Source organism: Echiichthys vipera (assembly GCF_963691815.1).
Source record: "Echiichthys vipera genome assembly, chromosome: 19".
Lineage (NCBI taxonomy): Eukaryota > Metazoa > Chordata > Actinopteri > Perciformes > Trachinidae > Echiichthys > Echiichthys vipera.
This window is the reverse complement of record NC_139844.1, coordinates 19,177,063-19,201,187: the sequence shown is the minus strand read 5'-3', so window position 1 is coordinate 19,201,187 and position 24,125 is coordinate 19,177,063. Positions and strand designations below refer to the sequence as shown.

The following is a 24,125-nucleotide window of genomic DNA, read 5'->3' as shown; positions in this document are numbered from 1 at the left end:
TCTATATCCCTGGGCTGGTGAAGTTCAATAAAGATTTTTTCATACTTCTCTGTCATCTTAAATTTACATGATCCCTCTCTACCTTCTTTCTCATCAAGCCACTGATGGAGTGCCACGGGAAGAGAGACCTCTTAAGGTCTTGTTGAAAGCTTGTCGAGAGTTGGTAATAGGCCTGCTAGACTGGGGATGATGAAAACGACGGTGATGATCTGCTCACAGGATCTAATTTCACAGCAAGGGACTAGAATGCTGTGGGCAATCATTTGTTTTGTATGCATAAAGTATCAAAGTGTACTAGCACCACCCATAGACAAGCTCTGAATGTGTAAAGCTTAAGTAATTAAAGAGCATGTGAATATACGTCAACAGTATACATATGTATGCACAATTCTATACAACTACATTAGGTGACAATAATATAGTATAATAAATGATACTATAGTTTGAAAAAAGAATTAGCAACAGCATCTCAGTAGAATGAGTTTGAGCTCATGATAGAAGGCAAATCAAACTTTGAGATAAGATTATTTCAAAACAATATATAATTAGGATGATGATTCATCATGGCTACAGGGATTTTTTTATGTACTGTTGCGTCTCTCCTTTACACTTTACATATATAAAAATCTAGGTACAGTATAAAGTATAACCCACAAAAATAATACAAATGCTGTTAGTGTAGGCTGACTTATTGCCGTCTACACAGCTCGCGTCTAAATTGTGATTCTTACTTTCATCCAGAAGATGGCGCCACAGCTCAGAACAAAACATGACTGTTTCTGACATTGTGATGCTACTTACTGAAAATATATTACTGTATATATTTGAATCTATATTGCTGTCTTGTTTTAACTCTGGAATGATGAATCTCCCACCTGCACAAGAAATTCACCCGTCAGACTCAAGACACTGTAAGTCTGACGTTATTAAATTCAGCTTTTAATTTTATTAATTAACCCATGATCAAGACTAATTGCAAGATTCTTTTTTTATTTTAGGTAAGTGAACAGCATTTATGGAGCATTAACTATTCACACACCAATGATGGGGGAGCAGAAATGCAAGGTGCATACCAGTTTGAGGTTAAGTGTAAAGATACAATTAAACTACCAACTCTTACAGTTCTAGATATCTATATTAATTAATAAAATATAGATTATAAGTATAAATCCAACAGTGAAAACGGCAACAAACTGAGGGGCAGCTCGGTGTGTGTGTCTGTGTGTGTGTGTGTGCGTGCGTGATATGTAGTGTGAAAGCACCTCCAGTGGTTGGAAGATTAGACAGGCGCTGTAAGTACAAGTTTACCAAAGCTGTAACCTCAATGTAGAATACCAACTTTACAATATGAGCAAAAGCAGCAGAGTAAAGAGAAACATGAAAAACACAATCATTTATTTGACCAGATATGAAACGGACAGAAACTAGGACAGGATGGGACGGAAAACCACTGAAGCCAGATCCCCATCTTCTTCCATGTTTAGTGTCTGAAGACCGAGAGGAAGCTGCTCTGTGTAGGTAATGGTTGTATTTTCATCACCATGAAACATGAATCAAGTCCGGTCTTGATTTAAAAGCCGTGATAGGAAAATGCGGGTTGAGCAGAACACAGGTGGGTCCTCCTGGGCTCTTTTCCACAGCGGTATGTGTAGCACATCCAGGATCCAGCGTTCATCAGGCCAGACTGCCTCAAACCTGCAAACAGAGAATAATACAATGATAACTTGTTTTGAATAATGTGGGGGGGCCCAAACAAACAGTAGCCTAGGGGCCCCTCACCACCTTAATCCGCCACTGCCAATGACTGATTTGAGCATTTTTTGGACATTTTATATTTTTACTTTTTAGATCATGCTGGTGTTGTGCCATATTCAGCACCCCTGCCGAGAAATGCACCCCCTCGCATTATAGGTGATATTCTGGATCAGAAGGCTGCTGTTTCCACCTATAGGAGTAATTTATATACAGGTAACCCAGATCATTGGTTACTTACAGTCTATGAACAGGTGGCAGTAGGTCAGTCCATAGGTGACTTGGCTGGGAACCAGAGGGACACTGGTTCGAATCCCTGAGTGGACCATGAATGGACTGCTGAGGTGCTGCTGAACACCGAACCCCCAACTGCTCGGGGCGCTCCATTAATTGCATGAATATAGAGCCTGTGTGTGTATAATAATAGAGTGAAAATTGAATTTCCCCATTGTGGGACAAATAAAGAAGGAATTATTCTAAACTATTTTAAAGAGTTTAAAGTCACAAACTTGGGTAATAGCAAACACAAAACAACACCTTTCTGTATGTTCTGTGGAAATATACTGCAGCCATAATTACAAAATGAATTAAATGGATCTTTTGAGCAAGTTGAATGTATTTGACTTAGAGTTTCCTAAATATAATCCAGGTTTTTCTTGTAATTCATAGGTTAAAAAGTGTGTGCTTTTAATTGGGTTAGCTGTATATAAACTACTCATATAGGTGGAAACAACAGCCTCCTGATCCAATGCGAGGGGTGCATTTCCGGGCAGGGGTGCTGAATACGGCACAACACCTGTTCCGTGACTTTTTTGGGTCGGCTCATTGTTAGGACGCACTATACATACTGTAATAGGGCCTCCGCATGTGGGTAAGAAACTGGAGTACATTTAGGTCTAAATTAAAATCTAAATCTAAATTTATGTTTAAGTGACGATTCTCCTGCCTGGTATCTGCCAATGTATAGACAGACTTGCCAAGTAGCTAATCCCAGGCCGAAATCACATTAGATACCCAGTGTATGAAGTCATATTTCACGTTACCATTCAAGCCAAATCCAGCTTCTTCTGAGTTTCTGACAGTTTATCTTGCAGTCGTTTCTTCCTCCAGTCCAGAAACTTCCTCCTCATCCTGTTGGCCTGCCACCCGGCCACGAAGCCCGCCGCGAAGGAAACCACGACGGCGACTTGCAGCGTCCTCTCCGAAACTTCAGCCATGTTCACCTCTGGCGGCTGTCAAGATGCACACATTTGTGTAAGCCGCATGAATTTCAATTGGTATTCTCATACAGGAAGTGAATCGCCTCTACTCCCGCGATACAACAGGAACGCTAATCTCGCACTCTTCAAAATAAAGGTCGTGTCGGGTTTGTGGTCCACAGTGGGAATAGGTAACATAGATTGAATGTTATATACTACTACTACCACTAATACTACTACTACTACTACTACTACTACTACTACTTTTATTATTAAAAACAACAATAACAATAATAACAGTAATACTACTACTACTACTACTACTTTTATTATTAAAAACAACAATAACAATAATAACAGTAATACTACTACTACTACTACTACTACTACTACTACTTTTATTATTAAAAACAACAATAACAGTAATACTACTACTACTACTACTACTACTACTACGATTACTACTACTACTACTATTGTTATTAAAAACAACAATAACAATAAAAACAGTAATACTACTACTACTACTACTACTACTACTACTACTACTACGATTATTATTAAAAACAGCAATAACAATAATAACAGTAATACTAATAATAATAATAATAATAATAATAATAATAATATTATGTGAGACTTGTGTAACAGGTTTATTTTCTCTTGACAAACTGTGCTTTTTAACATTATCTATTATGAAGAAAAGGAGGGTCAACCGATTGAATATGGGTTAGAGGCATAATATTAAAACTACTCTTGAAAACATTTGGAAAAAGAGAAAATAAAATGGGTATGTCAGATGTAGGCCACACCATATAAATGTCATGTAAATCAGTCACATACTGTAAGCTTCACTTGCTGTTGTCAGCAGGTGGAGTCTCCTGTTTGCAGCTCTGAGTGTCCGGACGATCCCAAACGCCATCTTCCTGGTTATACAGAGCGTCCAAAAAATAAGCCCCCAAAAAGTCATGGTATAGTGTGTCAAAAAAGATGTCCAAAAAATGCTTATATCAGTCACAGGATAGCTTTCTTTTCTATGCCAGTTTTGGCACAATTTGTTTTTTAAAAAAGGCAAGAAAAATCATAGTATAGCATGTTGAAAAAGTTTTTAAAAAAAGTCAAAATATTAAATGCTTAAGTCAGACATAGTCTAAAACAGTCATAGCATAGTTTGTTGAAATAAGTCAAGAAGGTTATACTGTAGTTGGTCAAAAAAATAAGACACACCCTCCAAAAAAAATTATAGTATAGCATGTCGAAAAAGTAAAAAAAAAAAAAAAAAAAAATAAAAAGTCAAAATATAATTTATATGGCATAATTTGTTGGAAAAGTCAGAGAAAGGTAAAAAAGAAACCAAAAAAGTCATACTATAGTTTGTCGAAAAAAGTCCTAATTTAAATTGTCCCAAAAATGCTTATATCAGTCATAGGATAGCGTGTCTAAAACAGTTATGGCACAATTTGTTGAAAAAAAGTTTAATGTGATGTTTTCATGTCTCAGAGACACTCTAATCAGATCCCGGACCAGTGAGGAGCTGATCGGTGAAGAGGATGCCCCGACCTCCGTGCGCTCCTCCAGGGAGCGCCGAAAGCGTCACAGCCGTCCAATGAGACTTCCCTCCAGCTGGATGATGTCATCATCACCGTACCCTCCCAAAGGACCAATCAGGAGCTTCCTTGTCAAATTTTGACAGTTTGGGATTAGTGTTTTATAACATTCCTGCTGATGGTCTGTGATTAACTTTGGTCTTCAGTGTTTTATAAGTGTTTAATAAGTTAACTTATTTATACTAAATTCATCAACAACCTAATTACTCTTACTCTATTTTGGGTCTACAGTGTCCCTGAACGCACCATTGTATGGACTCAAAATAAGTCGAAATATAATATGTACAAAAAATGCTTAATTCAGCCATAGGACAGCATGGGCCCTAATAATGATAATAATAATAATGATAATGATGAAAATAATAATAATAATAAGTCAGACTTCATTGAACAAGAAGGTTTATTTTCTCTGGAAAAGTAATGCTTTAAAAAACATTATATTATAAAGAAAAGGAAGATCGTTAGCGGGTCACAATTGATTTAATAATGGTCACAGCTATTATAAAAAAAACTTTTGAAAGCATTTGTAAATTTCTGATTTGGGTAAATAGCTCCTGTGCAATACAATGGACTAATCTCCTGCAAATCCACTGAAATCAAGTTATCAGATTGGAAATGGCAAACTAGAAAATAAAATGTGAGAGTTTAATGCAGCCCACCGCTCCCTCGGGCTCGAGACTCAGTCATTAAATACATACAATTCATACATAGACATACATGCTGTACCCACATAAGTGTGGCAGTGGCACACTGACAAATTAATGCAAAACACATCGAACACAAAGTATCTAAGTGAGTAACACGTTCTGTACAGTAGAAAAAAACACTGACATTAACCACAAGTCATACAAGTTTGTCATATACTGCATGTGACTGATCATTAATGTGTATTCAAGTGGTTTTTGTACAATTTATTATGACAAAAACTGTATCTGGTGGCTGGCAAAAATGTTAATAATAATGCTCAAGACATTTTTGCTCTTTTTTTCTTCTTTTTTTTTTACAGTTCTGCTTTATCGTTTGACAGAAGATAACAGCGGGATTTATATTCTAAATGACTTAAGAGGTATTGCATGAGAAGAATGTAAACACTAGCATCATCTGGAAGTCACACAGTTGAAATGGTGAAGTGTGTTCTGGTTGTAGTGGCAGTAACAGTTTTCAGTAAGCACCATGTTGTACTGAATGAGTTTGCTACAAGTTGCGTTCTCTCACAGCGCTTCAGTGTACAATTCATGAGAACACGAGGAAAACTGTCAGTGTCTGTCTGTGTCTGTCTGTGTCTTCTGTCCTTCCTATCACCGTGAGTGCTGCGTGATGATATGCGCCTCTACATGGTGCAGCACCTCATCGCTTTACTGTTGTGCTGTGCTGTGGTTTGTGGTGAATACTTTCATGTTCGCTAATCCCTTTGTGTTTCACTTTTCTAATGCAGTTTTACTTATTTCAGCATTTTTTTTTATAAATTCAAAAGATATCAGTAGATTACGTTTCAATATATTGAGGTAAAGCATCGTACAAGTTTGTCAAGCTCCTTGTGTCTATTAGTCTTCAGAGGTGTTGATACAGTGTCCATGATTAGGATCTGCACAACGACTCAAGAGTGGACACTTTTTGATATACATTAGCCTCCATCTTCGCAGCACCAAACTATTTACAACGTAAAGCCATTCAGATACCAGCTAAACAATAGTTGAAATAAAATAACTGCTTCAGCTGCAGATAGTCTTAATATGTACAGTCAACATGTACAATTTGTCCAATCAGGATCCATAGGTGTCCATGTTGTACTGCTGATGCTTGAGAACAGCAGTTTTAGTTATAGGTGATCCGGGGATTGGCTCCTCCTCAGCACATCACAACCGATTCTGTTTAAGCCTGTCGATGTGGTAACAGAGTTTAAGCGCAGGTCCCAGCTTCAGTCCCAGATACTTCATCATCATCTCACTTTTCAGCAATAGCAAGGCGTCTCCATCTATCTCCTAAAAACAGATCACAGAACACAGTGTGACTAACGCTCAGGCCGTTTCAGAGCCTTGGAGCTATGAGTCGCTTAAAATATGAATTTCTACTGATTCATATTCAGGACCCCAGAGAACTTGGTGATGGATAAAAGTAGCTACAGTTGTCTTATGACAGGATTTTTTTGTTAAAGTCTACCCTTCCTCTTCCTCTTGGTCCCCTGCGTAATGCCTCAATAAATACTCAGATATAAAGCTCCGTTCCATTAAATTTAACCATTTATTAGTCATGGGCCACAATATAACATAGTCTGGACTCACATGCTTCCTGAACGTGTCAGCATGCGGCCCCAGCGCTTGGGGGTCAGCATCTTTGATGAACCAAACAACCTCCTCAACACTCCAGCTGGACGGGTCCTTACCGACCGGACGCTTGCACTCACCAATGTCTGGCATCGGACTGTAAGCTACTGTAGGTGGCACAGGTGAAAAGGTGGAGGAAAGATAATCAAATGTTTAACATTATGGGGATCCAATTACGCAAACAAATAAATAAATAATAAGCAATGATGGTCGTACATGTCACCCGTCATAAAAGTCATAGCGTAGTATGTCATTAATTGCTTTAGTATGCATTAAAAACATCATAGTATAGTACATCATAAAACTGTCACAGTATAGTATATCATAGAGTCATAGTATAGTTTGTCATAAAATCACCACAGTATAGTATATCATAGAGTCATAGTATAGTTTGTCATAAAATCACCACAGTATAGTATATCATAGAGTCATAGTATAGTTTTTCAGATGTCATAAAACGTCATTAGTTTGTCATAAAAACGCTACACTATAGTCTTTAGCCATCATAGTAAAGTATGTCATAGAAAAGTAATAGAGCTGTTTGTTGTCTGTTGTATAACTAGTCATAGTATAGTATGCCATAAAAATCATAAAAAGTCGTAGTATAGTTTGTCAGCAAAGTCAGAAAATGTCACCGTAAAAAAAATCTTAAAAAATCACAGTAAAAGATGTCATAAAAAATCATGAAAAGTCATAATATAGTATGTCATAAAAAAATCATAGAAAGTCACAGTAAAATATGTCATTAATTGCTTTAGTATGCATTAAAAACATCATAGTATAGTACGTCATAAAGTCGTAGTAAGTATGCCATAGAAAACATCATGAAAATGTCATCAGTACTATATGTAATGAAAACAAATACAATTGCAAAACACAGCCTCACCATTCCTGTTTACTTCCTGGAAACGTCCTGGGCTCGATGCTTGTCTGCACAAGCCCATTGGGATAGAGAAACTGCTGCCACGGTAACCGTAGGAGTGCTTTGGTGGGTACTGTGATGTCATGACATTGAAGGCAGAGTCGCTGGGATCTACAGCGTAACGCTTGGAGTCCACCGACGGGTCACACAAGAAGTCATCAGGCATCGACGTCTCTGCTGTAAGAGGAACGACAGGAAGTGGCGTCATTAAAGCCGAGCCCATGTGGGAAATGTTGTCTTTTTAGTGCGTGTTCTATAAAATATATTCATTCCTTTGCTCATTTACTACTTCATTAAACAGCAGTTACATGTTTCACATCCTTTAAACGGTGAGTTAATCTCCTGGGCACTGCCAATGTGCTGTTGAGCAAGGCACCGAACCGACAACTGCTTGGGGCGCTGAGCCATTAACAGCCCCCTCGCTCCATTAATTGCATGTATATAGGTCCTGTTTGTGAATGTGTGTATTTCGGGCCACAACCGTGTGTGTGTAACCTGTATAATAATTATAACAGAGTGACAAAATTGAATTTCCCTTGCGGGATAAATAAAAGGAATTCTTCTTCTTCTTCTTCTTCTTCTTCTTCCTAAATGAATACACAAGTAAGCTGCGTTGAAGCCCCTTCAGTCTGTATCCGTACAGATGTGAAACAGCTGAAAGGTAGTCAGTAATTCCTCTGAATCTGCTCCCTTTGTGACAGCCATTTTTCAGATCCTTAATAATGTAGATGCCTGCTGGTAAAGCAGGGACTGGGCAGTTATAGATTTAACTAATGACAGATTTATAAAATAGAAATGCTCCACTGAGAGGATCCTGAATTGCCTGTACCTTGTGCTCACACAAAGGTCAAACGTATCTTATTGTATTATGAAAAATCAATTATGTAATAAAATCTGCACATGCGAGTTTGGAGGCTTATGTCTTGACACCCACACGTGGTGTAACCGCCTTCATATCCTACAATACCAACTTAATATTTTAATACTTAATCTAAATATATTTTATAGTCAGTTTTAAAATATAAACACCATCTCTGTGTACATCCTTTTCCTTTCAAAAGGAGAGTACACTGCTCCGACAATATCCCTTAAATACAGGGACTATTTTTGAAATGCTTCTCCATTTCACCAGAAAAATGATTTACATATCTGGGAGGCACCACGGGGAGCAAGCTTGTTTGTAGTGTGTGTGCATACTGTACGTGTGTGTGTGTGTGTGTGTGTGTGTGTGTGTGTGTGTGTGCGTGCTTCTCTCCTGTATGTCTGCAGTCTGACATCAAACGTTTTTTCACGATTTGCAAGAACAAAGAGCAAATCGCTGGTCCTTGACACATGAGATTCCCATTCCCACCTCAAATACACTTAAGGCGGTATTTCAATATTTGCTTATTCAGAGCAGGACAGTCCTGGGGGTCGGGGTGGGGGGTGGGGGGGGGGTAGAACGGATGGCTGTGTGAAGCATACAAAAGGGAAGGAAAGCTAGGCGAGAAGAATAAAAAAGGAGAAAAAAAATAACATTTGTGGGTTATGTTTGAAGACGTGTTTTTCTCATTTTAAAGTATGTAAACATACACAGTATGTACATACACAGGTCGACACTAGTGCTGTTTTTGATTCAACATGCAGACATGCACAGGAATGTTATGTTGCATCTAAAAGTACATCTTGTCACAGAGAACAAGTCATCTGTGTATTTTACAGAACAAAGAAGAACACTGTCAGGTGTGTATTTTAGCACTTGAATTTAAGTCACAGTCAGAGCAGACGGTTGAGAAGAATAAGATAAAATAAAACAAAAGAGCACAAGGGAGGGTGCATTTCATACCACAAAGTCAGGCTACGTGTGCATAATAAGTGTATAAATGTTAGCATCCCCTGCCTCATACTAAATAGCTCCAGGTCTCAAGGCTTAAAAAAATCACAAGATGATTGTAACTTAAATCCTCCCCCTTGCTTGTCTCATTCTAAACATTTAATGTACGGATTAGCATTTCACTCTACAGACACATTGGGGGCGGCATGATGTGTGTGTGCGTGGTTAGCACTGTCGCTTCACAGCAAGAGGGTTGTCGGTTCGAATCCCGACCCGGGCCCTTCTGTGTGGAGTTTGCATGTTCTCCCCGTGTCTGTGTGGGTTCTCACCGGGTACTCCGGCTTCCTCCCACAGTCCAGACACATGCAGGTGTTAGGTTCATTGATGACACTAAATTGCCTGTCGGAGTGAATATGTGTCTGAATGGTTGTCTGTCTCTGTTTGTCTCTTTTTCCCCGCGATAGACTGGCATCCTGTCCAGGGTGTACCCCGCCTAACGCCCGATGTCAGCTGGGTTCGGCTCCAGCAACCCCCCACCCCCGCAACCCAGATAGGGACCAGCGGTTGAAGATGGATGGATGGATTGAGACACATTGGGCTATATCTTCCATCTGCATTGCTAGTTTCAGACCGAGGCAGTCGTCATTGTCATGTCCAGTTCCCTTAATGTACTTGCATCCATTTGTGCTCTCCATGGGTGTGTTGGTCTAAAAATGAGGTGTGGGATGGTACGTTGTTGGTGCAGAAAGCGAATGCGCCATCGACCACCAACGACTCGGCCTTAAGTCGACGGCCCAGTATTTCCCTGCTATTAAAGGGCGCATTATTCCGATAGTAAGAGTAGTGATGCACAGACTCCGGTTAAATCTCTGGCCCAGTGGTTAATAAAAATTAACACTCTGATTAATAGCGAATGAGGGAAATAATACATCATTAATGAGGACAATTCATGAATTTGCCATATAACTAGCGATACGCCAGGTGCAGGCACACTTTGCATTTAAAGAGGATGATGGGAGACGACACTCTGATTGGTTTCCTTCATGTTATGGCCCAAAACACACCCATGATTAATGAAGAGACTAAATACAACCCCTTTGCCACATGCGTCTTACTTTACATCCAGAATATCCACCGTCTAACTAGCAAAAGTGGAGTTGGATACGTTGTAAATACATTGGCACCACACACTGCTATGCGTATGATTGTCTAAATGGAGTCCACCATCATTTATGAGCATCTTAATGTATAGAAAAGCTTAAAGTTTCCATATTATAAAAAGTGAGATACCATGTCTTTATTTATCATGAAGGTTGAGGTGCAATATGTCTTTGTCACTGTGAAAGTATGAAAACACTCAATCCACAGAGAGATGTCAACAGCCCGTATTCAGAAATTGAAAGAGACTAAAATACCATGTCTGAGCGTTTCAGAGGTATATTCAGAGAGGCAGTATGAGAAAAAACATTAACATTAAAAGCATGTAAACATGTTCTAGTGGACACCAAAAATGAAAGTATTAAGTGTAACTGCGTGCGGTCTTACCTGTGAGGACTTGTGGCGTGGCAGAGTGCGGGACGATAGCTGCATCCTGTGGGATGGAGCCCATCTCAGGTTCTGGTGTACAGCTGGGAGGGGAGTTAGCAAGTGGGGACATCACCATCCTGGGCTTCAGCTACACATAGACACACGAATCAATCAATCAGTCTTCCATATTTAATTCTCATTACACAACAAGAAATTTAATTGTTGGATCAATGAAAAATCCTTTCTGTTATTGGGGCAGGAAAAAGTCACGTTTGGCCAACTGGTGACGCCACAGTGTGCTGTGGTAGCAATTAGGGCTGAGGCTAACAAGAATTCGGTCAATAATTAAAAAAAAATATTCATCCCGTGAGTGCTCGAGGATGTAATTGACCCATTGGTGGCTATAGATGAAGAATCAGGAGATTGCTAAGGCCCTGACATCGCTTAAAACTACTCCATTACTCTATAACAGTACTACTACTGGCACTGAGTTGGTCCTTCATTTTTTTGGATACCGTCCCCTACTAGCTTCCATTGGACATTTATATTTCTACCGTTTTCACACTATTCCACTGATCGACAGGGTGTCGTTCCAACAAACCAAGCAAAGCATCCAGCAAAAGGGATGGAAGAAGGGGACTGCTAGCTATGTAAACAATGCAGGTTTTAATATATTCATAAACTGTGTTCGCAAACAATACATGAGGAAATGCTTTCAATGCATTTCTTCAGCCACAAGGGAGCACGCAATAAGAATGATCTGAACAGGAACATCAAATGTTAGAAAGAGAGAAAACAACAGGGTAGCTTTAAAATGTGACACATTATTATTAGAATTATTACAGTAATATATAAAATGATGACAGACCGACCTTAAAGCCCGGTTTCCTGCCTCTCTTCTTTGGGACCTTGAGAGGTGACAGAGGCTCAACGTAGTGACTCTGGAACTCCAGCTTACGGATAGGAGGCCTTCCTCTCTTCCTACCGGGTACCTTACCCTGGGGCCCGGCTATGAACTGGGGGGCGAGAGAGGGAGTCTGCATCTCCGAGCTGGCAGACAAGGTACTCATCAGACCTGAGAGAGAGAGACAGAGAGATTATTAAATGCGACTTCAAAGTAACAGGAAGTGGCAGCTTTTAACTGCACGCACCACTGCCTCAGCTCCAAACCAGAGCGGAAACTTATAGATGTACATGTGAAACTACCTCTTCCACACAAACACACACACACACACACACACACACACACACACACACACACACACACACACACACACACACACACACACACACACACACACACACATAGAAAGTATAGGAAATAGCAGAAACAAAGCCACATAAAGCTTTGTACTCCATCACACCCCTCCCCCTCTCCAACTGCAAAGATTGCAATAAATATCATTACTGCACAGAGACAAAGCCACACACACACACACACACACACACACACACACACACACACACTTTCAGTGAGAGAGAGGGAGGGAGGGAGAGAGAGAGAGAGAGAGAGAGAGAGAGAGAGAGAGAGAGAGAGAGAGAGAGAGAGAGGAAGAGAAAGCAAAGCACAGCACAGCACCCACATGATCAAACAATCAATCAATCAAGTGCACATTCACACACAAATAAAGCACAGCAGTGGTTCCAAGTGTCCATCTTGGTACCATTCATCCACAGGGCCACAACTTTCACAATACATCCCTTCCCTGTCATCATTTCATTCACACAACACAAACGCTTACCTGAAATGGCCTTTTGAATCGGGGGTCGCTCTGTGCTGAATGGGCTTTTTTTTTCTTTTCTTTTTTTTTTTTTACAGAGCCTGGTGTTCTACCAATTAGATGTCATGTACCTTATTATCCTTTTACTTCCGCCAGCTACTGAAATCACTTAGAACCGGCTTGATTTCAGCGCAGAGAGATTGGCAAGTGTGAGAGAGTGAAAATCATTTTCTTGTGATGACCAAATATTTGTCATTTTTGTCTTATTTGTGAAAAATTGAAAGAAATTGAAAATTAAAAAAACAAGAACAGACAGAGCACGTGAATTTGCAAAATGCCTCCTGGACCAAATCACACCGAAAAAAATCTTCAAAATTGAACCCCCCAAAAAATGATCATTGTGAGAATTGTGCCTACCATGCACACAACCGTCTGGCAATCGCTGTCTGTGTGATGCTCCTCTCCAGCAGCAGGTTTCTGAATAATCCCCCTGATGGTTCTGCGACAGCCTGCCTCTCTCTACTGTTCTCCCCTGCTACACACAGTCAAGACGCCGGCAACTCTGCGCGCGTCTCTCTCTCGCTTCCTCAATCTCCAACCAACCTCCCTCTGAAACAACCCCCTCCTCTCCTACTCTTCTACCCTAAAGCCCCCCTCCCCTCCCCCCTCCTCATCCTCTGTGTCCCCTTTCAGTCGTCATAGCAACACGCCTCTAACATCCCGCGGCAGACAGCAGACGTGCTGAGCTCCAAACGGTGTGTGTGTCTGAGTGTGTGAGTGTGTGGGACTGTAATGTAATTACAGTTGCTGCAGCTCAGGGTTTTCCTTTTTTTGAGCTCAAAAAGAAAAAAAAAAAAAAGCTTAGAGCGGGTGACAAGGGATTCACGCTGTGCAGTGTTTTGTGCTGCAAGCGTTCGGGTTACAAACTGTAATCTGTCCTTTAAATTATTTCTGAAGACATTTTCTGCAGGAGGCGTGCTCTCATGTCCAAAAATTGTGCCAAAAATCCTAATAAATTAATTCTTTGAATCACTCTTAAATGCTCAGACTTGTCTTTATAAAGTCTGGCTTTCGGGTGAAGAGATCAGTTTCTCTTTAAACATCAAAAGATTCTAGCAGAAGCCCTTTAGGATTACTCTTGCTGCTTTTGTTTGTGATATAATAAGATATTGCTGTATTTCCTTGTATTTATAGACTTCCTTTGCCTTTGTTTCAGCTCATGTATGCTGCTTTTGTTTTAATCTATAATGAAAAAAAATCTACCCACAAAAGAAAAAAAAATGAGCGTGCTTTATCCGTTAAGGTGCAGGTATTAAAAGAAAAAGCAAGCTCCAGAGGGATGATTTGCTCTCATAGTCGAAAGGTTTAGAGTACAACTCAGGCTTTTCTATTCACCGCCACCCTCTACACCGATTCCTGTTTGCGGTCAAAGAAGCCACGGCGGTGGGTTTTAACACTCAATCAAAATCAGGTTAACCTTTCAGAGGGAGGATCAAACGCCGGCGTGCCCTCCGCTGGCACGCAGAGCCGCTGCCGGGCGTGCAAAGAGATTTGTCAGGAGTTGCCTGTAAAGCGGTTACTCACAAGCTGTTTTCACACTGAATGTGACAGCCCAGACAAATTGCAGTATTTCATTATTTGAAGCCCATACATGATGATAAAAAAAGCTTAAAACAAACAGCAATGTCAGGACAATAAGGATACTGAGTGCTGGCACACAGTGACCGTGACTGTAAGGGGGGTCCGTGTATGTGTGTGTGTGTGTCTGTGTGTGTGTGTGTGTATGTGTATGTGAGAGGGAAAAGGAACTCATAAATCATAAAAGTAATTACACAGTGAGATTAATCCTGATGTCCCTCCTCAATCAGTCCTGTCCCATTACAGCGCATCACATCACAGACAGAGACAGACTGAGAGAGAACAGATAATCATCTTTTACTTAAAAAGATCGAGGGGGGGGAGAGAAGCCCATTAACACTGGCTGACAATATGAGGCAGCAACACCATTTTTTGCAGGCGAGGGGGGAAGATTTGCACCACTGCACCCTGACACAATACACATGGGACCGCAGCTTCATTTGTTTATGGCTAATTAAGCAATTAAGAGATCGGTGGACCCCCTACGCCCAATTACAATTTCAGACGAAGAGATATCACCTTTTTGAAAGCTGAACGTTAGAGGAAGGCACTCAGGGGCCGTCGGAGGCGCCCACTGTTACGTCCACAGTAATGCAGCGATGATCAGAAATGATTAGCATAACTTAATCACCAGCTTCAGGGGATGGAGAATTGTATCTGTTTTCACTTATGCAGAAGGGGAAACTGCAATGAAGTGAATTATGCTAATGCCTCACTAAACTGCACACCTACACGCACATAAACAAACAGTGTAAACACTCTCTCACACACACACACACAAACACACACACACAGACACACACACACACACACACACACACACACACACACACACACACATACCACAATCCATTCATAAAATAATTGCATTTTGAATAGAAACTATATACCCTCGCTTAGACGTATAGAATAGATTAGTGTGTGTGTTCTGTAATCAATGTAACCAGCCCCCTGAATTTATTTACAGCTCAGGCAGGGCGTCACCATGGTAACAGACAGTGAAATCGGATCCTGCGCTAGAGTCTTGTGATAAGGTGGGAATAAATAAACTCATAAACAACAATGTGTGTATTAAATAAGGAAGGCTCACAGACATATGCGAGCGCACACACACACACACTGCTGCTCCTTATCTTCTCTTGATAACACAACACACTCCGAAAAGAGGGGAGGTGGAGGGTATTGCCATTTTCAGCTATGTGTCAAAGGGAGGGGGGGGGGGGGGTTGAATTTGATAATCTAAATTATCTGAATAGACTGTGCATGTTTGAAAAGGACTTCTTGAGATGCTTTATTTCCCCTTAATGGTGATGGCATTAAAAAAATACGAAGATTCCCCTTTAAGTAAAGGATCTAAATACTTCTTCCACTGATGTTAAACTGCATCCAAAATATTAATTAACTAATATTAATATTCCTTCAAAATAAAGTGCTGAGAATCACCCATAAGAATAATTTCTTACGCTGAGCGCAGGTGTCGGGGGCGCGGCTCCTCAGCCTCCGCCCAACTGGCTCTGACTCCGCCTCCAAGTCCACCAGCTGCCAGAAGCCCCGCCCCCGGTCATCGCGCCTATCCAAGCGCAGACGAAGGCGTACACCCTTGCTGAGGACGCCAGGTAACCAGGCGACAGGACGAGGGGGAGGAGGGGCCAGTTCCAGGTAGGTGTCAGGGTCGAAATCCCGCCCACCTCGCAGTCTCATGCCCTTGCAGCCCGCCGCCAGGGTAAGGTGAGATACATCACACTGGAGCAACAGAGGAGAAAAACACGCAAACACAACAATATACATCAAATGTCAGCTGTATACACATAGATTTGATAATCAGTCCATTCTATTAATCCCCCTGCTCATGATGAACGCTCCAATTGTCCCTTTCTCAACATTAATCGTGTCCGCGAAAGGAAAATTAAGTGTGTCAATATTAGCTGTAGCTGATATAGTGTGTAAACAGCAGGCACACTGAAGGGAAAACGGAGATGGAGAGGAAAAGACATTGGGGGAGGCGGCTGTATAATTATATCAGTGTTTCCAACGGTCAAAAAAATAAAGTAGTAGCGAAAGGGAGAATATGACTTTGCTAATGATGAAAGTATTGGGAACAATGTGTCTATTATGCTGTAAAGTAAAATGAATTTGGCCTCCGGGGTGCTGGATTAACTGATTACTGTTAACTAACCCAGCTTTCAGTCTCCTCTGTGTGGAGAACAAAGGCAGGTGAAGAGGGGAAACAGGGGTATGGAGGAGCTGATGATGGCAATGTTCCAATTATCACCAATTACCCTATTCTGCAAGCAGATCTTATTTTCTGTTGAGTGGTCGTTAGTCCTGCAGTAATTACGGTTAAGAGGCTACCCAGGGCTTTTTTTGACTATAATGAGTTGTTTCATATTTTATTTTTATGTACCTGGAACCTTGGACAAGATGCATTTGGTCTCATCACAAAGATTATTGAATTATAAAGTTATTGAGTATAACTAGCACCCTATATATGGTTCATTCCAAAGATGCATACATTATCAGCAAATAAAATTTGATAGGGGGTGGAAGGAGTGCCAATTTTATATTAAATATGACAAAATTAATACAAGCCAAAGCATCTGTGACGTGTACTGCCTCCGCCTCCTAGTGACCGGTTGCAGTCCACGTCGTAAGTCCAGGCTTCTCCATGTTAGCATATGGGACATGGTCCAAACTAAAACCTCAAATTACACCTCAAGTATTTCTTTTTCTGATATGTTTGGTTTTAATTAGTTAATGTATACTTCAAAAATGGGGTGAAACATCCTGATTGACAGCTGTGAATGGACAGGGCTTCGATGACATGACTCTACCGCACAATCACTAATGCGCAGACTCTGGTTGCAAAATTATAAAACATGGCGGCGCCCGTATAAGGGATATTTTGGCTTCACTTTTCTACAGTGGGAAGAGGTTTATATACACTCTGTGATCTAAAACTATAATCAGATATTATGCAATATTATATGCTCTGTGATCTTCAACTTAAGCAGAGTGGGGCTTTGAACTAAATGCTAAAATCAGAATGCTAACATGCTCACAATGACAATGCTAACATGCTGACCTTTAGCGGTTTTACTGTTCAAACATCCTAGTTTAATCTGTCAACATTAGCTGTAGCTGCAGCTGATGAGGATGTCATTAGTTTCAGCAGACACATTCAAATTTGTAATTGGTTAAGTGAGGGATTCACCAACGTTTTTAGAGTTAATGTCTTTAGCCTACCAAATTCCATGGCAATCCACGTACCAGTTGATACATTTCACAATAAAACAAAATGTCTACCTCATGCGCAGTAGAATTCATATAAAATATCCTTCAGTTGAGATGGTTGGTGGACCTACTGACTGAATACTAAATAGCTCCAAAAGCACAGACACCCTAAAAGCTTCTGAGTCAAAGCCAGTGATTGTAGTCCCTAACAAAGAGACCCATCCTCTTATACATACACAGAGGGGGACAGGGTGAGAAGATATGGGAATTAAAATCAGTTGAAGAAAACTGACAAACACACACACAAAAACACACACTTAAATTCACTCAAACCATGTTCATCCAAGTTGTTTTGTTTTTGTGCAAACAGTGCAAATGAATAAAAATCAAAGGACAATATTAGAATAGAACATGCAATGGGAAAAAAGGCAAAAAACCCAAACATTTTTTAAGGGCTGACCTCGATTCAGTTGGAGATAAAAAAAAAAAAATCAGTCGTCAACCCTAGTTTTATTTTTTTTTACCAAAAACAATCAGAAACATCAAACAGCCATCCTAAATAACATGAAAGAAGATGGTTCTTCACACACACACACACACACACACACGCACACATACACACGGCCGCTCTCTGTAGTTGCATGAAACAATCGGAATGAAAAAAAAAGTTACATTTGACGAAACAGAGTGCAACCCAGCACACACACACACACACACACACACACACACACACACACACACACACACACACACACACACACACACACACACACACACACACACACACACACTCACTCACTCACAGAGGAATGCTTCTCTTTCTATCTAAAGGCTCTGAGTCCCAGGAGGACATAAAACTACTTTATCTTGCCACTCTACCAAAACACTTGTGGCTTGGAGGGATTTCTTAAACAAAATCAAACACAAATGGAGACACACACAGACACACACACACACACACACACACACACACACACACACACACACACACACACACATCGAAATACTAAAATAGTTCTTTTTGAAGTCTTAGCTGGCTTTCACACCAACAACAAAGTGTATATTTTGTACAAAGTAGAGCTAAAGCCAATGACTATTATATCAGATTTAAGACAATAGATTTAATAAATATTTACTTTACCTTAACAATATATATATATATATATATATATATATATATATATATATATATGTTAAGAATGTACATTCTTTAATCTACATCTGTAATAGACGTGACCATTTTGCCAATTAAGTCCTGTGATCACAACCAACAGTTAGGTAACAAATCGTTATCGTCAGCTACGACAACGCTGGTTAGTGTTTACACCTTCTGAATCTGTGTGTGTATGTGTGTGTGTGTGTGTGTGTGTGTGTGTGTGTGTGTGTGTGTGTGTGTGTGTGTGTGTGTGTGTGTGTGTGTGTGTGTGTGTGTGTGTGTGTGTGTGTGTGTGTGTGTGTGTGTGTGTGTGTCATGGCAAAATGTGGTTCTGGAGATATGGTGGGAACTACAACAGAGGAGGTTTCATATTTTGGTGTTTATATAAGGCTGGCTGTCTGTCTGTCTGTCAGATTTTGTCACTGTCATAGCGTCCAAACCGTGCAAGATACAGTCACGAACACTTCACAGGTGTCTTAGTGGAAATCAAAATGAAGGTCCAGGTCGAAGATAAGTGTGGTCCGAGCAAGACTGCCAGAAGTAGGGGGAACGTCCCTGGCCTCATTTTGACATTGCTGCTGGTTGTTGCTGATCTGATCGCAAGATGGTCTCTAATTTAAAACACAATGATATATAATCTATAACCATAGCTTCCATTTGTGAGGCTGCAGGCAGTGAATTTATGTCATTTGAAAAGATTAATATTCTAAATTATTGCAGACTAATTTGTTGTTAATTTACTAATTTTATTATCTGAATAAAGGAAGCCGGAGAACCCGGAGAGAACCCACGCAGACATAGGGAGAACATTCCACACAGAAGGGCCCCAGCCAGGATACGAACCAGGAACCCTTTTGCTGTGAGGCGACAGTGCTCAGGGGGAGGATTTAAGTTACAATCATCTAATGATTTTTTTTAAGCCTTGAGTATGAGGTAGGGGATCCTAACTTTTTTATTAAACTTAAAATATGTCTGCAGATATACATATCAATGTACCTTACAAGTGTATGTTTATTTAAACATTTAAACATGATGTGTATGTGTATATATATATATATATATATAGATGTCAATCATTCTTTTAATAGCGTATTGTATGCAGGCAGTGCAACTTAATATTATACAATCATCTCTCTTTCAGGGGTCCTTGGTTTAAATATCATTGAAGAACCCTGCTTGATAAAATATCGCCTCCCGTCTGCCAGAATGTATGTCTAGTGCCTTGTATGATATCTAGTGCCTTGTATGATATCTAGGGGTAAAAAAAAAGAATTTTAGGCACAAAACTTGACAAAAAAAATCTTCCTGCATTTTGCTTTCAGTGATGCAGCTGTTTATGAGAGTGCATCTGCTTTCTCATTGTGAACACTGACCTTCAGTGCTATGTTTGTGTGTTATCTGTGAAAGCCTTTTTTTTTTTTAAACTTAGTTTTAAAAACAGTCATGGTGAAAGGGCCAATATTGTAACCATTTCTCTTTTCTTTATCAAACAGCTTTCTCAAACAACGCCTTGCAATGAGGCGCAGAAAAAAACTGCATGTTCACGGTTGTGCCAGAACAGCAACAACTGTGGGCTACACTCAAGAAGAGTCTTCAAAAGAGTCATTAGAAATGAGCAATTCTGAATGGGTTTTTTTCAGATTCAGTTTTACCAACAACCACCATTGCCACCAAGAATACTTGAACCCTGATATGAATGGGAAAATATGGATGACAGAAAAAGAAAAAAAAAATCATACACCCACTGTGTTTTTTGATGAGTGTGCATGTCGTCTGCAAGGAATATTTATTCGTCAGTTGTTTTCAGTTTCACTGTTTTGGATAGTGTAGCGATAGTGCAGTGTGCTTAACTACAGTATTTGCATCCTTACACACACGCAAGCACACACACGCACGCACGCACGCACGCACGCACGCACGCACGCACACACACACACACACACACACACACACACACACACACACGCACACACACACACACACACACACACACACACACGCACACACACACACACACACACACACACACACAGCACTGCACATTTGCAGGGTGCAACAGTTAATGTGAGCCCACTGCTATCTTAAAAACGTCCAAAAGATGTCCATAAAGTAGGCAAATGAGGGTGAATGAGAATATCATGAAGGACACTCCAGTCCACAGAATTTGGCCTAAATAATTATGCCTACCATGACAACAAAATATCCATAAAAGGCTGTCACAGACACCTGCAGGATGAGTTTAGGATGTGATGATCTTTATCTTTATTTTTAATGAAAATTTGCAAAGTTTTTAATAGTCTTAAAGGGAAGTCTGGATTTGCATCATGCATGGCAGGCAGCATATGACACCACTATAATGATCCCTACAGACTTCTATAGGGACTGGAATGAGTTTAATGGTGACCTTGTTGCAGGTTATATAGCTACTGTTATATGAATAGTCTAGACAAATGTAAGGATAAGGAATGCCTTTAAGTTCGTTTTAGTGATAGAGTGTCATCTTTACCTATCTCGATGGGGTCGACCCAGCGGCGGGGATCCATTCCTCCGCAGCAGGCTGACAGCTGAGTACAGACGCCGAGCCGGTGCACGGAGCGGCAGGAGCGGCCAGAAACACCGCGGAACTCTCGGCTCGGGTCAGTCCGAGTTCCACCCCTGAGGTTGCGGCAGGGGAAGCGAGCGAGCACCGCGGTGGATGTGGTTCTCTGGCGTCTGCGGAGCGGGGAGGTGAAGCAATCAAAGCCGCCGTTTTGACCTTCCCTCAACGCTGTCCGGAGGTTGTTGGTCCTCTTTGGCAGGAGTTAGTAACGTCCTCAATGCGTATGTGATTGCATCGTTAACGGGGGGACGCTGGTGAGGATGATTTCCCTATGTGGCTTTTAAAGCTGCGTCTCATTTACCAGCAGAAGGAGCAATCCAACTGGAGAGGTCCAGCCCCCTTTTGATAACCCCAAAACGATTATGGACAGATGTGGAGTGTTTGAGTTGAACACATTTACAAATAAATAAATTAAAATGCCATTTGTTGAGTGTCTCACAACATTATAAGTATAGCTGTATATTGCAGATGCTGATTAGGCTTATTTATATCCTAATAAAAATAATAATGAACTAATTACACCCCATTACCATAACATTATATATATATTTGAACCCTTCTTGGAAGGATAGTGGCCGCCTTTCATGATGTTATCTTGACAAACTGCCCCAAATTTGCAAAACTTACTGACAGTAAATTCCCACACCTGTTCCTCTATCCACGCACTACCTGATCTAACCCTGAAGGGGGGGTCTGTATGTGGGTAATTCCCCTCAGAAGATTTTTTTTTTTTTGACTAAACAGCTAAACTGACTAGGTTAAAGCATTTTGAAAGCAAAATCCTACATGATTTAAGAAATGTTCAACATTAAGATTTACTATTGTGTAGCGTTACAAGGCCAACTCACATGATTCTCACATGATGACAAATGACAATTGAATGAATGTGTTTTAATATAAAGCATCCCAATATTCTGACTTCATGTGCTTTTCCAAATAGTGATCATATTTTAATATGGGGCGGGGGGTTAGTGTAATTACTACATTGCAATAAAGTAGAGCAAATATTATGCAAATTAGTTTGATGGGTCATATACACAAAAGGAAGGGGCACAGGTTTGGGTGATTCAGGACTCACTTTAGATTGTGTGAGGCACTTATTCATAGTCTGCATATTACCTACAGCCTACAGAAGAAGGCAGATGGCAGGCCCACAATTTGGAGAGGCAGCCAGGAGTCCCACTCACGGCTCCAACAAGGCAATGTACGACTGTGGACAGGGGCAGCAACTCAATGTAAACTGCACTAAACTTAGCGTATTAAAAACATTTTTAAGTGTACGTATTAGCTATTAGCCCCTTGCTCAAGTTCAGTTTATGCTGTTTTGAAGCAATGTTAAAGTTCATGGCATCTATTTTTAAGTAGTTTTAATTTACTGCTTGTTGCACAATATGGTTTAAGCTCTGCAACTTTTTAAGGCATTCTTTTTCTTCATGTAATTTAATTTTGTGGGGCAAAGCAAACCCTGTAGTTCGCTGACAAGTTTGAAATTCTATAAATTACAGACAAACTAAGATACCAGGGTATCCTCTCTGTGATCTGTTAGCTACCTACAGTTTAGGGGGAAATAATGACACCATCTCATTTAAAAGTTTTTATTTGAAATGATTTTAAATACAAATAATATATTTTTCCATTTACAATGACAGTTCCTTTGTAAACAAAAGTGGCAGATAGTCATTGGGTAGTTTGTCCAAACTGAGGCGGCCTGCCGGCCAGTCGTCTGGGCAGGGTCTGTCATGGGAGAGATGGTGACGTATTTAACCTCACTGCAGTTTATTTTATCCACACAGTGTAAATCACTGATGCTACATTCTATTGCAGAGCGATCAATACTTGGTGTACAATATTACCTGTTAGCATACACCTGCTTTGAACACAATTACAGGAGGGTATAGTGCGTGCATTTGAGTTTGTGTGTGTGTATGAAGTGTCGGGAGAGCTTGCCCACAGATACCTTCATCTCCCACACACACAAAAAAAAAACTGTTGAGTGTGGATCTTCATGGTGAAAGATTAGTCATTTCTTTTAAACACTGTCGAGTCGTCGACATACAGTGAGAGCCCACAGAGACACAAGGAAGCTCTGATTTTCTTTTCATTGTTGTGAACATGTAAAAACAAAAAGGTGAGATTGGAACAAACCAAGACTGTGTAACATTTGTTATAACCACATCTTAAGAAAGACAGAAAAAACATACATTTTAAATGAAAGGGGGGTCTTTTGATTGGCCGGAACTGCTCTGTATTCCTCAGAAACATTTAAAAACAAAAATCCTTTCCAAAAAAACTTTCCATCTGAAATGGCAGTTGTACTTGCAGCTCATTCTGCCTTAGTGACTAGAGAGAGAAAGGTGCTGGACAGAATTGGGCTTACACCAAAAGTCACTTTCAACAGGTTTTTGTCCAATACACTTATCAGATCGTGAATGCTGTGTATGTCAGGGACCTCATACTCTGATCCCTTTAACACAGGGCCCTACCCATGTCACGTACGACTGCTAATCCTCTTTCTGCAAAGAAACTCTACTTATTAGAGGTTTCGTCCTAGCAAGGTAAGTGATATGTATTCCAAGACTGAGGAGCTATTATGTTACTATGAAGAGACTAACTCTAAACTGAAACAAAAGAAAACA

The 24,125-nt window shown here is 40.4% G+C and overlaps 2 protein-coding genes across 3 annotated transcripts; both read right to left on the bottom strand.

The window, feature by feature from the left end:
- Positions 1-1,378: 1,378 nt before the first annotated feature.
- lnc.lemp (lncRNA encoded micropeptide) lies at positions 1,379-3,009 on the bottom strand. 2 transcript variants are annotated; one of them, XM_083933800.1, is made up of 2 exons: positions 2,791-3,009; positions 1,379-1,688 (listed from the first exon to the last, which is right to left on the bottom strand). In XM_083933800.1, the coding sequence occupies exon 1, from the start codon at positions 2,967-2,969 to the stop codon at positions 2,799-2,801; it is 171 nt and encodes a 56-aa protein (XP_083789926.1). In that variant the 5' UTR covers positions 2,970-3,009; the 3' UTR covers positions 1,379-1,688; positions 2,791-2,798. The 2 variants fall into 2 exon arrangements, with proteins under 2 accessions (XP_083789926.1, XP_083789927.1); XM_083933801.1 differs by having other exon boundaries at positions 1,379-1,695; positions 2,796-3,009.
- A 2,058-nt stretch (positions 3,010-5,067) lies between these two features.
- Positions 5,068-23,452, bottom strand: scml4 (Scm polycomb group protein like 4; the record flags this gene model as incomplete). The annotated part of the gene is made up of 10 exons (XM_083933919.1): positions 5,068-6,540; positions 6,841-6,989; positions 7,769-7,981; positions 11,163-11,292; positions 12,017-12,219; positions 13,283-13,397; positions 15,947-16,246; positions 16,680-16,696; positions 21,397-21,679; positions 23,447-23,452. The coding sequence occupies 10 exons, from the start codon at positions 23,450-23,452 to the stop codon at positions 6,415-6,417; spliced, it is 1,542 nt and encodes a 513-aa protein (XP_083790045.1). The 3' UTR covers positions 5,068-6,414.
- Between the last annotated feature and the right edge of the window lie 673 nt (positions 23,453-24,125).